The 16,058-nt window shown below is 33.7% G+C and overlaps 1 protein-coding gene and 1 non-coding gene across 2 annotated transcripts; both read right to left on the reverse strand.

Annotated features, from left to right (window-relative positions):
• Nucleotides 1-1,074: 1,074 nt before the first annotated feature.
• Nucleotides 1,075-2,851, reverse strand: LOC113230017. Its single transcript, XM_026463737.1, has 3 exons — nucleotides 2,818-2,851; nucleotides 1,884-2,069; nucleotides 1,075-1,679 (listed from the first exon to the last, which is right to left on the reverse strand). The coding sequence occupies exons 1-3, from the start codon at nucleotides 2,849-2,851 to the stop codon at nucleotides 1,165-1,167; spliced, it is 735 nt and encodes a 244-aa protein (XP_026319522.1). The 3' UTR covers nucleotides 1,075-1,164.
• A 1,586-nt stretch (nucleotides 2,852-4,437) lies between these two features.
• Nucleotides 4,438-4,510, reverse strand: Trnak-cuu. Its single transcript has one exon. It is a non-coding gene; the product is annotated as a tRNA-Lys (tRNA).
• Between the last annotated feature and the right edge of the window lie 11,548 nt (nucleotides 4,511-16,058).

Raw genomic sequence — 16,058 nt, forward strand, 5'->3', positions numbered from 1 at the left:
CTCCCCAATAGAAGGACTGATCTCAAAGGGGTTCTTTTAACCTCCTAAGATATCATAGGTAAATAGTTAAACGCCCAATATACATTAAAATGTACTAAATATAACTACAAGCAAGTATGTCAAGTTTATATGAAAAACGCAACCGGCAATTTGAAACGTGTTTTTCTAGATACTCTATGGTTATATAGAATTTAAAACGCTAGATTTGAATGAGATATTTTCATTTAGAATGTACACTGGGCTTTTATGTGATCATAGGAATAATGTTGGCTGGGTCCGAATCACATAAAATAATATGTACTTTTTAATGTACAGGGGCCCTCAGAGGTTCAAATTAAGGCAAATTCTATCAGTATTGCTCTTAACTATGTTTGTGAACTCCGGTTCAGCTGTTTAAATATCATCAGCTCTTTTAGTTATTGTAGGCAACCTAGTTATAAAATGAATATTTATTTTACATCCACTTGAACCATCGACTTCAAATACTATGAAAATCCGATGACTTCACAATAATATGGCAACTTGTGTGATATTATTGTATGACCTGATGCTGCAACCAGGAAGTCTAATTACAGTAGAACTATCGTCTATAGTAATCTGTGCTATCGCGTTTGAGCTCACTAAATTGGTAATCGCACAGTTGTTAATATGCAGAAGATGATCATTTGTTACACTGTTGTGTACCAGTTTTTAAAATTTAAATTAAATTTTATTAAATTACTAATTACTTACTATCTCATTATAGGCAGAAATTAATTTCCTAATATCTGTTAGAAATGATGTTTGATATCGTTAAAAAAATGACAGATCAATAGCTTCCAGGAATAGTGTCATATCTGAATATCACCTAAATCATCAGCAAGATGGTGTAAAAACAACTGCAGAATATCTAAAATGTAAAGCAGACAAATTGTACATAGGTTCATGTTTTGGCGTGGTTATTATAAACAAAAAAAGCTCCGTGGCTTTATCACAATAAAATTTAGCTCACTCTGAGTGCCTATGTGTAATAAGACAAGAAAAGATCTATTTTGCTTTAGGCCACCATTTTTACACCTAGCCATACTTACGTCATTTAACTTTTCAAGGTTAACCGATAGCATCGCAGTTTTTGCTGCTCACCATTATGGACACGGGATGAACAAAAACAATAGAACGTCACCATTAGTTTAATTTCACTAATTTTCCATCTATTCTCGGTGTAGTCGTCTGTCTTATAAGTGTATTTGCTGAACGCTGTTGAACTCCAGAATTCCTATACGTTCCGGTGCAGCCTCTAAAGTTCTGTGCATTGCTTAGTTCCAAACATTTTTGGCAATAAAATTCTCTTGCACCTTCATCTGTAATTTTTCTATGAAACTTTATATTATTCTGTCGCTTTCTTGCATCGATCGAAGAACTTCCATCTGGATTGGCATGATTAATATTATTGTAAAAATTAACTGGTTTCCATTGCATAGGATTTGTAGCAACGAAAGGATAAACATCGTTTTCGTCGCGAATATTTCGACTGACAAAAATGGCATCAGGATAGATTTTCGTTTTGTATCGACTGTCAGGGGTTCGAATTCGCGTTGTTTCGACGGATTGGTAGCTTTTGAATACAGGCACCTCACCGCTATCTGCCTTGGCTGCTTTAGTACCATCACCTATGGAGTATGTAAGAGTTCCTGTGTCCCCTAGGAATGCAAAGATAATATATAACCTATTAGATACCTTATCTATTTCAATGTTTACTTGGTAACCCTAAATGTATTTAACATTCAGAAAAATAACAGTTCCGTGGTCTTTTCGTAGCACTGTTCCATTAGAAAGTTCGATAACATTCACAAAGATAGTATTAAAATAAATATCTTCAAAAAGTTCATTCAAGTGTGGTTTACCTTTATTATTAGTAATTCCTCTCCGATTATTATTTTTAAGTTTTGTAGACACAACTATAGTATGTTTAACTTCGACGTCGTCATCTCCAAGGTGGCTTGAGTTGGTTACCACAACAGTCGGTGCTTCTTCTTCTTCTTCGCCAAAATCCATTTTTGTCGATACGCCTAGACTCAAGTTAATGGCAGCTGCAAATAAAAATAAAATTAAGACATCTTACTATTAAATAAGTGAATATTGAATATGCGCAGGTGGTGCAGGAAAGTGTAGATAAAGCAACTTGAAGATCTTTAAATACTTGTTACTCTAGAAATTCGTCTACGTACGTATTATAATATGAAACTTTATTTATTTTTTTAACCGACTTCAAAAAAGAGGAGATTCTCAATTCGACTATATTCTTTTCGTGTATGTTACGCGATAATTTAGACATTTTGTGAATCGATTTCGGTGATACTTTTTTATTCGAAAGAAAATATCTCAGTAGTGGCCCCAAAGGTGGCAAATTAGGGGATGAATCCGGTTGGACCATTGGACCAACTTTCTGTTAACTGATTTCAATAAAATGTGGCAAACAGATGTAATTACGTAGACTTTAGAGATTGGTTTCTTTTGTATAAAAAAGTATTATTATTGTTCTGTGCAAAATAGAGTAGTAATAAGGTTTCCTATTCACTTAAACTAAAAGCATTTGAAGATCATAATTTTATATTTTGAAATACGCTTCAAAGTCACCTTCTCCCGTAATTAATATGGGCTAAGATGTTTCTTTCTACCTTAGGTGCTGTGGATTGTTAAAGAGTTGTTGGTTTTCTATAAACAAATAAATGTCCATTATACATATACTATACATACACTGTACTATACTAATGCATGTACTAATTAATAATAAGAATCAAATATGTACTTCGGCGAACTATAGTAAATTGCACTTACCCCATAAGGCGGTAGCTAAGAGCAGTACCCTCATCTCATCTGTATGAAGATGTCGCCAAGAGTAACTTGCGCTCGCGTGACGGCCGTGTTTTATACAAACAATACAAATTGCACTAAACGATGTCGCTGAGGAAGCCACGGAAATTAGCGACAAGGATGTAAGAAAAGATGCTAGGTGCGATATGGATATAATTTACGAGGTATGTAAGAAATGGGTTCTAAGGAAAATCCATTTAAATTGTAATTATGACTTAGGCTTTATCTGTATGGAAAAGATAATTCGTTAATTTTAAACTATACATATAAATAACTTTATTAATTCAAAAGTTTAAGTTTCGTACACTCGTCCTAAATGGCACGATATACGGTAAGCTACAGTTCTAGTTACATAAACTGTCGAAATTGTTTATTGCAAAATGACGATTAACATTTATTATTGTCCCAAATTTAGAAGAAGACATTGTGATTTTTTGCTTTAACAAAAATTTTATATGATTAAGAAAGCTGCAATTATGATTTACTTTATTCCTAAACTAAATTTCTTTACCATACAAACGTTATCAACGGTATCACGCTGCCATGACGGGGTAAGAGTTTACAAGTATTTAAAATTTTAAAATCAACTCTACATATTATATTTTTTTATTATATTTATATTATATATTTGTATTTACCTACTATGAAATCCTGTGCACGTTTGAAGCTTTAAATTATAGTTTAATGATGAAAATAAATAACTTGTTTATTTTACTTTACGATATTTGTAACTTAACGCCATAAATATATATTTTTTCCAACGACCACAAAAGAAGAAAATCATCCAGAAACATTTTATACATCTTCGTTGTACTTTAGGCTAAATTCTTAGCGATAAATTAAGCAATGTCCATACCAAATTGCACAGATAATGTTGAGTATAAAAAGATGACGTGTAAAAAAAAAACAATTTTGAGCTTGGTATGGTAATTAGTGAGGCAATCCATATCTATTTCTATGCAGGGAATGGTACTGGTAGCTGTTACCGTTGTTATTTTAATTTTAATTTCATGATTAATTTATTCAATAGCTTAAGAGAAATATTTAGATAACCTCTGATATTGCGTTAGCGTTTAGCATAACAAATTATAGTTATTCAAAATATAAGAAAACTAAAATGTAGCCAGAAAATAGACAAAGCTAAAAATAAGGTTTCAAACATAATTTCGAACTAAAAGCTCGGAAATGACTTATTTGACAAAATGCCATCTATTAGAATTTAAAAGAAGCATCTTGAAGTTTGACATTTCTCACAACCAAATCAAGGTGCAAGGCCTGCGAGGTAGGTTCTGAGGTGCGTGTGACTTTTTGCTATGACGTTCTCGTCTTCTCCGCTAGAGGGCAGTATTAAAATTTTGGGAATTATTATATTTTTAATCCATGATGGAAAAGGGTTCAATTTTATTCTGTAATTATAAAATTATGCGTTTGGTGCGCAACTTACGAATTGCCAAATTAACGAAATATGTAGCAAATATGTAGCTGTGCACAATTTAAAAACTAGACTAACGTGGTTCATAATTTTATAAGTGTTATTAAAGTATAGAAATCATTCATTTGTGTTTAAAAAAACAAAGACTTGCGCGCCCAACGTGGGGCTCGAACCCACGACCCTGAGATTAAGAGTCTCATGCTCTACCGACTGAGCTAGCCGGGCTGCTGTGTACCGGATTGAAATTATGTATTGGTTACCTCAACCATACCAGCTTTTATAAAGAAAGATGGCGGTGCGGCACGGTTGATTTTATTTATCGTATTGCAAGCTTAGAGGATGGAAATAAAAAGAATTGCAAGTCACTATACTCAAGCACCGTCTGTCACTAGCGGTAGTGAAAAAAATATACCTGTACAGATTTGTTTAGCTATACGGTCTGTCACTTTTTAAGCTGCCTATTTCAACGCATCGCTATGTTAATGATGTCGGGTAATAAGGTAATAAGCATTATATATATATATATATATTATGTATATCAATAAAGAAGAGTGTACATCCACAAATTACATAATAGTTACTAAAGAAAGTACATCGCACGCACCAAACGGGCGGCGGCGGCGGGGCGGCAACTCGAAAGTTTATATGCAAGAATTTTAGATTTATTGGTTTTTGTCGATTCATGAAACTTTTTTCTTAATGATTTTTATTGGTGACCAGTTGCCAGACCTCCGGATATAGCTGGATATAGGCTTTTTCCGTCTTGCCCGACTTTGGGTAGGCTCAAATTTAGTCAAATATTAAATATTTGACCAAATTTGGTTTTGTTTTTGATTTGGATGGATAACCATTGCAACAATAGGTTATTATTAATAAAGAAAACTAATTTACTTGGTAATAGGTGTGACGGGTGGTGTCCGCAACTCGACGCCTATACTGCGTGTGGAAGAAGACTGATTTATTAAATTTTGTTGTTATTTCATTAAAATTTAAGAAAATCTTTTGATATATTGTCGTATGAAAATTAGGATATAAAATCCTTAAGAATATAGAGTGTTCGGTCTTTGTACCCAAATGTATCGTGGTTCAGGCTATTCTCGCAACCCTATACCTACATACCTACACATTGTTACGGCAACCACAATTAAAAAGAAAGAAAAAAAAATTGCTACGTTAGATGAAAATATGTTTATTTACAATTGTTATAATAGTTTAATACAATTATGTGATGACGTCATCATTATATGCTAATTCTAAATTACTTAGATGTTGTGTTGCTGATATCATGTATGGTTAAAAGCAGGTAAGATAATAATGTAATATTTATAAATATAATTAAAATTTTTGGAATATACTAGCGCTTACGACCGTCAGTCGAATTAAAAGAAGATCAATATCTACCTTATATTAGAATCGGCAGAAATGATGTGCTAGACAATTACACTAATTACCAGGTCTCAAATGAGGAATTCCCTCTAGTAAGAGTAACAGACGCACAAAATTCCCTCCAGGGCAGTACATAGAATATTCTTGGTAATACAAATATTAAAAGTCGATGAGACCTCTGAGTGGCAGTCCGGCATGGTAACCGTTTGGCCACAGAGGCAGTTAAAGTCCGATCAGAACAAATGTATAAAAATTAGATTCCCCAAAGGTCCAGGCAGTAATCAACTTCCGGATATCTGCAAGTGTTGTTGTTTGGTACAAGCATCGTCTTAGAAAGGCTAACCAGACTATACTTTGTTTTTTGTAGCATTAGAGAGAAGCAATTTGGTGTCTTTTATCAGGCACTATTTCATTCTGTAATTTTGTAAGCAAAGCAATTTAATAAATATCGTGAAACAAACTTCTCTAGCATATTTACTACGTTTATGTACTTTATTAGTACATTTTAAATACTGATTGTAAATTAAATTATTTTTTTCTATCTTTACCTACTTAATCTGTGTATTTCAAAGAGCCTTACTTTAAAAATAACACTAAACAAAGTATCTAAGGATTTTCTCAAACAATGTAAGGAAATAATAAAAGACTAAAGTGACGAAGATGTATAATTGACGTGTCGAACAGCTCGTTTGCGTGGTGGTAAGCGACGCGCGTATCCATAACAGTTGCAGTACTACTTAGAGCTTTAAATCGCAAAGATCTGAGAGTCACTACTACTGCGCCTGTCATTACACTATAATAAAAGTTAAAGAGACAGGGCTGCCAAACATTAAACGGAAACTGAAACTGAAACTGAAAATCATTTGTCATGTTTTCCTTTACTGTTATTTGTCGACTGAAGAAAAAGGTTTACGACCACTGCTTTTTTCTTTACGTTTTTTCTAATACAAAAAATAAGTATATCTACAGCGTTAATTTGTCTAGCTAATACCGGCTATTTATTGTATATATTGTAGGGTTGATGCCGCGACGTTTCTAATTCCGTGTATTTATATGGACGACAACACATAGGTGTGTTGTCATCGTACGTGATCACTATCGTGATGATTATCAATAATAATTATCACTTGGACCACCGGTTTTAAAATAAAAGAAGTATCGACACGATGAGAAGAAGAAGCGCCGTCGTTAAGATAGAGCGCTTTTTCTGGTTTTCCGCTATAGCGCACATGAGATAGGATTTTGTTTGCAAGTGCATATTGCGGGGTCGTATATCAAAAGACTCAAAGCTCAAGGGATCGCACAAACGTCCCGCCTGCGGTTTGTCCAATGCAAACGGTACGAAAGAGTTTTTCCTTTTCATTTCTTTGACGATTCGATGATGGTTTAATGGAAATGTCTGTTGAGAACGTGTTTGAAATGTTTCAAGATGTTGATAAATAAGTGACAGCTGTCTCCGTGTTACAGCGGGCGTTAACGTGGTATTATACTTGAGAAAATATATTTTTTAGGTTTCCCAAATAACCTGAATTTCGTATTATAAATACTCTTTTAGGTTGCAAAGACAAATTCAAAGCATTGTACCGACAACATCTACTCTAGCCACAAAAATCTGCCTTGTTTGTTATATTTTTTAAGTCCTATGCATTTTTTTCCGTGGCCTTTATATAATTTTTATTTTTACTCAACGATGTTTATCTATAGGAAATGAAACTATTTAACGGTCACGGCTAACTGCCATGACAGTGGGACCTGTAAAAAGCTCGAAAGTTAGTTTGTTCGAAAAAACAAATAAACGTGATTTAGAGTGGTTACACACGGGGACATTGCAAACACGATGCAAGCGCGCGACTGCATCGATACAAACACACGATTGCATCAATCACTATACTTGGGATTGATAGGCGATTGCATAGATGCAGTCGCGCCTTTGTATCGATGCAATCGCGCGTTTGTATCAATGCAGTCGTTCGTTTGCATCGATGCAATCGCGTATAAATCGCAAGTGTAGCGATACAATCGTGCGTTTCACGAACGCGTGTTTGCATCGCTGCCAAGAGTCGTCGTCTGTAACCGCTCTTAGATACGAAAAAATAGTTTCATTACGTACTTGTAACAATCGCGAAAACCTAAGAACTCGATAACTGTGTTTGTTTTACTTTGATGTAGTACACGAAAAGGATACCTTCATCGCAAGATGGAGAGGTGAAAAATTTAGAAGCAGATGGCGTGACGAGCTAGATGGTCATTATGAGATCTTGACCTGTAACGGCGTTAAATCGCAATGAATGGAGAGATCGGCCTAGTGAAGGTAAAAATAAAACTTAATTTTATGACTGTGATCCCTACACTAAGTGGAAAAAGAGTTGATGATATTGAACCTTCTATAGAACCTTCTCGATTAAATTAGTCTTCAAATAACTAAACCGTTTGTTGCACAAAGATACACAGACAAAGGCAAAGGCCTCAAACTTATAATTTCCATCTTTTTTTTTATAATATTAAGTGACGGTACAACCAAGCCGTGCGCCTGATGCTAAGCTACACGCCATAACAGTTAAAGTGACATTCAAAACTTTAGATTACAAAGGTCTAAGGGGCACTACCACTGCGCCCGTCACGCTGAGACATAAGTTGACAAGTTCCATGTGCCTGTAATATCACCAGAAAAGGTAAGGACCTTTGAAAACCGGAACACAATAATGCTGACATTACTGCTTGGCAGCAGAAATAGGTAAGGTGGCAGTATTTACTGGACGAACTCTTTCACAAAGAGCTCTACTGCAACTTTACATCATCAAACATAGCTAAGAACCATCTCGATTAAATTAGACATCAAATAACTAAACCGCTTTGAGATCAGTCCCCCGTTTGTGAGCTTCGATGCCACGGACAGACACACAGATACACAGACAAAGGCAAAGGCTTCAAGCTTATAACTCCCCTCTTTGTGTCGCGGGTTAAAAAGAAATCGTTTGCCATGGCATCTAATGAAGTCGCATTCGTTTTCTTATTATAAAGTATCGGTACGCCAGTAAAGTTGTCGATGTTTCCCAGTAAGAAAGATATAATCACGAAAGCTTCCTGTTTGCTTCCATTTTATTTATAGTTTTGCTGCTCCCCAGAAAATCGCAAGGTAGAGGAAAAATTTTCAATACAGAACGCGATACTTACAGTCAGCATCAAAAGTATCTGAACTGAGTTTATCATATCTTAATTATATAAGAAAGTAAGCCAAATACTCATTATATCTGTTCTAAACGACTTAATATTATTAAAGTCAGTCTAGTAACCATGAAAAATTCTGTAAAAATACTCATAAAAAATTTACCCTTTTTCATATTCCTAGTTTCTGTCCTAAGGTTACCTGAAGTAAATGCTACGTAGCTATAAAGCTGCCTGTAGCTTACTAACTTATTATTTTAATACTTAAATTACTGTTCGGTATTGCTACAGTAATTTTATGAGCGATAAAGAATATTTCATTCATTCTTAAGTACTTATAATAATGTGGCATCCTAAATTGGGAACTAGGCGCAATGTGGGTATTTGAAGAAAGAATCTATAGGCTGAAAACAAAAAAATCATATTGTTGCAGTAGTATAATTATTTCTACTACACAATTAATATTGAGTAGTAGCAACAATAAGAGATGACGTCACAATGCCATCAATGTGTGCTAACACAAAACTAAATGTTTCTGATATGACGTATAATTGAGATTTCTTATTATACACAAGTGTTTCTATGATTAACAACTGTATTAAAAAACAGTAAGTAAACGAATGTAATTTAATTTTTTGTAGAATAGACTTGCAGATACGGAAGATGTAAATATCGCAGTAACAAACAACGGTAAAGAGATCTCAGGTAGTCAGTGCCTCTACCATACATTTACGTAATTGACAATTTTTCTGCCAAGTTGTACAGTACGACCTTGCGGTCTCAAGAAGAAATAATGTTTTGCATACAAACACGATATGCACGATCGCTTGCGTTTAGTTGTCGATGTAAACTCATGGCAAAAGTGAGACTGTGGCTCTACGGTGATTGCCAAACGCGTGCTATGATCGTTAATTGAATATTAGATAGGTGCTTTTAAAATAAACAGTGTTTTGGCTTACCTCCAACGTTGTAAGTATATGGCGTTGTAATCTATTTCTTGAATAATTTGCTTAAATATTTATGTTAAAATATGTTTGGACAGGCGTGTCGTTTACCACTATACTCACTTGGCATCATAAAAAAAATCAGTAGTTTAATCGAACCTCTTGGTATAATATCACATAAAATTGTTTTTCTTAATTGTCCGTCATACTTTTGCTAGTATTCTTTTATCATATATAATGTTTGGAATTATAATGTTCGTAAATTAAATCCGGTGGAAGACGTAGCGTCTGTCATACAGTTTTATTTAAAACTAGTACGTGCGCGAATGTTCAACCATATCTGGAATGCTCCTCGTATAAAATGTCACGTAATTTTAAGATACCATGAAATATTTAGTAGCAGTAGAGCTCCTTGTGAATGAATTCGTCCAGGGAAGTACTGCCACCGTACCTTTAGTCTGCCGCCAAGCAGTAATGGTGTGTCAGGGTGACGGGCGCAGTGGCAGTACTCCTTAGATCTTTGCGATTTAAAGCTCTGAGTGGCACTGCAAATGTTATGGATAGGCGTGTTGCTTACCACCAGCCTCACGACTAGTTCGTCCCGTCACTTCATATTATAAAAAAAAATTGGCTTGACTAAATAAAGATTTACAAAATTTGCCGGTCTAATACAGTAAGCGAATAGCTATAAGTGAAGCCTGAAAATCAGCAATGCGGAGTGTTCATCCTGTTTGCCTATACATTACTGTTCTTTTGTTCTAATTGTTCGCTTATATTTGTTTATGTGTTTTATGGACAAATAAATTTCTTTTTTATTTATTTATTTATTTAAAAGTCATAAAAGTAATACAAAATACATGAAATAAAATTATGTATATGTGAAATTTCGTAACCCTCCTATTTAAGCATAATAAAGTTCTATATTATATATATCTAATAAAGTTCGTTTTAATTTGTAAAATCTTTAAGCCTTTCTTCCGATAAGATGTCACTTTGAAGATGAGGCCTTATTCCACCAAGGAAGCGAATTATTTTTTCCAAATTTTTGTATTCCAAAAGTAAAATCTATTTTCACCAGTTTGCATTATTTTTTCTAATTGGGTGTAAGAAAAATTTTAGCTTATATTTAACTTTTGTTGCTGATTGTACTATGTAATACTATTTATTATACGTTGCATTCTGATAATAATATGTAGACATCGTATAAATTAAAACTTTGATTTATTCTCGATAACAAGGCGGAACAAAAAATTATCGGCGAGTATCAAAGCATACCTAACTAGAGTCTTAATCTTTGTCTAATAATAAGGTGCTGCTTAGAATAAATAGGATGACTTGTTCAATGTAAAAAATATACATATATATTGATTATTAGGTTGCTTTTTTCCAATATTAAAATTTACTGTATTATAATAGGTAAACGGATAATTTAAAAAAAATGTGGTTAAAAAGATTTCTATAATAAAACTATTATTATTCAAAGAATATGTACGTGAAAGAATAATGATTTGTATTTTAAATCTGTCATTTTTAATACGTTATGCAAGCTCCAAATACGTGACGTCATGTATGGGTAAGTATAGAAATGTCACCGTATTCAATGTAATTGTATTTTCTTGTGTTTTTTCTCCGTTTAATAACTTTTTGACTAAAAACTGTCAAAATTTTGATTTGAGGTAGTCAATCAGTACGTAAGTAAAATTCTCGCAAAGAGCACTGATAACGTCATGCGTTGTATTCGGTGTGTGCCTTAGAACATGTTTGCGTAACAGATTAAAAATTTTACATAGAGTGCCGTTTATGAGACATTTAAAAAAAAAATTTAAATATAGTTTTGGGAACTTTTGAAGTTTTATTTCAATAAAATAATATTTTTCTTGGTTGTACCTACATAATAGAGTATGGTAATTTTTAAATAGTTACTTTCTAAAAATTTGTCCGATACCCTATTATTATTTATCGCCGTAGCCCTGGTTCGGCACAGACGCTGGTAAGAGTACTGTTAGGTCGAAGGAATTTTTCTTTGTGATCGATCTTTGTGCTAATAATTATGTGATCTAACAAACACACAAACTTCCGATTTTCTTAATATTCCAAAATTAATAAATACTTAGTAAGCGTAGACCTTTTTTTAAATAAAAATGCTTTTTTGTTTATTACAAAACACCTGCATGTCGATCGGAAAACATTCAGAAAAAAAAAATTAAGACGAAGTCCCCCAACCCGCATAGGATCAGCATGTTGACCGTGTGACCCATCAGCGGGACGTGTAATAATAATAAGAGAGGTATACACAAAATTATAAATAAATCCATTTACTTTACTTCTATTTCATAAACATAGAACCTTTAAAATCTCAAAAAAATCGTAAAAATAAACTCGACCGCCATTTTACGATAAAAAAAAACCTATATTGTTCTCGTTACTCCCCTCAACAGCCTGGAAGTGGGCGTGTTAAGGCATTGAGTACAGAATGTAACTATCAGTTAAAAATATCTCGGGGCGGTCACGAGTTACGCAAAAACTTCAATGCAAATTCAATAATAGATAACACTGTTCCACTTCAAAGGAATACCGCCATAGAAACACTAACATGTAACTTCGATGTTACGGTTTATTGTTTTTCACATACAGTATACACATAACACATATAGTGGCCAAACTTTTTAACAACAAACTAGTACAAGTTTAAGTTAGTCACTTTTTAAATCCAAGTACGTCTCAGGGTGTCGCGAAGTTTTCGTCGTACTTCGATACATGCAAATTTGTTTTAACTTTTTTTGGAATGTACGTTTTTCTAAATATTTATTATTTCATATCCAGAATTGTCCATGCAAGTTTCAGTTACTTAAATAAATTGTAATTTCAAAGTACGTTCCAGGAGTCGTGAAGTTTTTGTCGTACTTGGATGTACGCAATTTTTTAATGTAAACTTTTTTCGGAATGTATATTTGTCTAAATATTTATTTAGCTGTATTTAATATTATGTAATTTACATATATTTACCATGTAGATTACACTTTATATGTGTACCTTTAAAATAATAAAAAACATCAATAAAGAACTAAACGAAATATTTAAAAAATATTCCATGACTTTCTCAAACTCGCATCTTAAACCATAAGTACTGAAATGCAAAAAAATGGATTGTATATATAAATTTTGCAGGCTCATTTCACATCACATTTCCTACATATTTACACACTGGCTTTTATCTATTCTTAAAGTAATGCATCCAAATTAACACCCGTGATAAGAAATTTAAAATAAATAGAAAGCTTTGCCATCTCCTGAATAATCACAAGGCATCGATCTGCCGTCTAGATGTGGCACTATTTTCTGGAGAACTATACTATATATACAAGCAACTATAAATTCACGACGACGAGCAACAATTCATTTTGAGAAATAAAATAAATTCTAGCGAAAAGTTCTTTTATTAGAGAAGAAGCAGCGAAAATTGGCAGTACTCAATTATTTTTTGCCCGGAAATAAAGTGAAAGAAATATAGTTTTCGAGCTGCTTTCAGCAAGAAAACCAGCAGAAACATGTCTCTCCAATACGAATGGTGCGGTGAAAATTCAATTTTCCCAACACGAAATGTCACGTAGCGTCAGCCAATGCACACATTCTTCATTTTCCCGGCGGATGACCTGTCGCGTTCCATCGTTGAGCACTGACGGACATTTTATGAGGTTTTGTTGTTGAAAAATAATTCGTCATACATAATGATCTTTAAACGTACTACGTGTAGACGGTCTGCGGTCAGCTACATTAATCTCATTATAAGGTTAATGTAGCTGACTGAAGACCTTTACAACTATTTTTATAACATTTTACAACATATAATACGCAGTAACTATTAAGTATCTGCGATTATGTATTTTTATATTAGATAAATTTATAGATATTACGCGATTTTTTTTTTAATTTTGAAATGATTGGAGTAAGATTCACAGTTAACAAAAGTATGTAAATAAAACGTACTTATAAGTGTAGTCTCGACCTTTTTGCCACCCTCTCGCTGCCGCCTAACTGGCAGCCGGCAGTACTAAGGTCAAATGTTATTTATTACAGCACCGATCAATTTGTCCATCATGCCAAGTATCTATCGACTCGTTCCGTTTGTAAACTTCAAAGCTTTTGTAGAATAAAACACTTATACAACGAATACTGAAACGAATTCAAAATTATAGGTCAACTAAAGGCCAATTGTTTGGTTCGTGCAGCTTTCTCTAAATTCAATAGACAGGTGGAGTAATGGGGCTTATGATTTAAGGCATGGCGCTGTTTTTCTAGAGTCTATACTAGAATATTATTTAATCACTTACATATACAAAATGGTACATAGACAACTTCGAACTGATGAGAGCAATGGCGGCCTTATCGCTGAGAGCGATCGCTTCCAGACGACTTTTGATGGATTGAGGCAGAGGAGAACTAAACAGAAAAAAAGACTAAGTACGTTATAGGTAACAATTTAAATGTATTAATAAAACATACAAATATTGTTCATCAAATAATAACCTTATTGTGTACCCACATAATTCGTCGGTGTTTTGTGAAAAGGCTATTTTGAAAAATTTTTCAGGGGAGCATGTTTCAGTTTTCACGACTGTTTTAAAATATTTACGTCCCGTTTTAAACTCAATTTTAAAACTTAAACTTAATTTAAACCATAATTTAATTTTAAAACAGGACGTAAATATTTAACAGTCGTTAAAACCTAAAATATGTTCCGCTGAAAAAATTTTCGAAATGGCGCTTTCGCCAATTCTACAAAACACCGACGACGATATAATGTGTATATACACTTATAGTTACTAATAAATATACATGTTGCAAACTAAGACTGCTAGAAGATACTTACGCAATTATGTATAGTAAGTCAAAGCACGCAATCCAGTTTTAAAAATACTAAGCGACTTACTTACACTGTCGGCTTTCAGAAAAGAGTTTGTACATGAGTTTTTGTAATACTCTGAGCGGGTGACAAGTTGTTCATTTCACACAGCTTTTTTACAAATTTTTTATGTAATAATAAAGGTAAACAGTACATATTAAAGTATTAAATCTATGGTTGTACATGCTACTTACATAACATATTTAAAACTTCTGAATCCCAAACTAAGCAATGTTTGTATTCTGGGTTCAGCGCTCATTATTGATTTGATGTATCTAAATTATTTCATAAAGTACTATGATTATCATCGGTAAATTAATGTTATTAATTGTGTGTGTGTATGCACAAATCTTTGCATTTAGTTATGTAATAAATTATGTTAATTGAATTTTGTAATCTTAAAGTGCTAAATGTTACGGGCTTGAGATGTGGCAAATAAAGATTTTGAATCAGTATGTGAATGAACACCGAGCTTTCCAGTAGCTAAAATAATTCCTAAGCAATGTTTGGGCTCCTGGGGGTCGATTTAGAACCTTACAATAACTCAGTTAAAGTTACCAAATGTCCTATTGTTTACAAAGCACGAATGTAATATGGAAATCTCTTATTATTTTAAATAAAGCGTGGATTTTGTATAATTTTATTAATTTATTCTATCCAATCGAACGATTCGGTTAGAATATAGAAGAGTTAAGAATCGAAGTCCAGATTGCCTCAGTTCTTTTGAAACGGTCTTCCTGACGAATTAGGTTGAAATAGTCCGCTTTTTCAAAAAGCAATATGTGTGTATTATTGTACTGGGCTGCGTAAAAGAAACAAAACTGCCGAACTGCCACGCAGAGGTCCCAGGTTCGATTCCCGGGCCGGGAGAAATATTTGTGTGAGTTTGGGTGTAATTTGTGGTTGTTTATATGTGTGTCCATGGCACCCGCGACACACGGTTTCCCCAGTGCGGGGCTATGTTGAGTGTGTGTGTTATTATTGTTGTTATTGTTGTTGTAAAAGAAAGTTATATTATAACAAATGATGACCATTGAATGTTTTGTAGTATTAAAATTCACATGAGGTATACATGGTCTAAGGTTTTTACCGGAGGCCATGTGTTAAAGAATGTTACCACTAAACCATGGGAACATTCCCTTTAAACAAATAAATTTTTCACATCCACGACTGTTGTAAAAGTCACTAATTTCATAAGTGGGCTCAATCCGACGGGCATAAAAAGAGAATACGAAATCACTCATAAGTCGAGCCGACGTCCGACGTTGGTACTCCCATCGATAATCACGATCGTGTTTAGATAAAAAACAATAATAATAATAGAATAAACAAGCTCCGTAATCACTTCACGTCAGCCGAGTGGCAAGTCGGGTGA

Source organism: Hyposmocoma kahamanoa, unplaced genomic scaffold, assembly GCF_003589595.1.
Source record: "Hyposmocoma kahamanoa isolate Upper Pololo Valley unplaced genomic scaffold, ASM358959v1 63, whole genome shotgun sequence".
Classification (NCBI taxonomy): Eukaryota; Metazoa; Arthropoda; class Insecta; order Lepidoptera; family Cosmopterigidae; genus Hyposmocoma; species Hyposmocoma kahamanoa.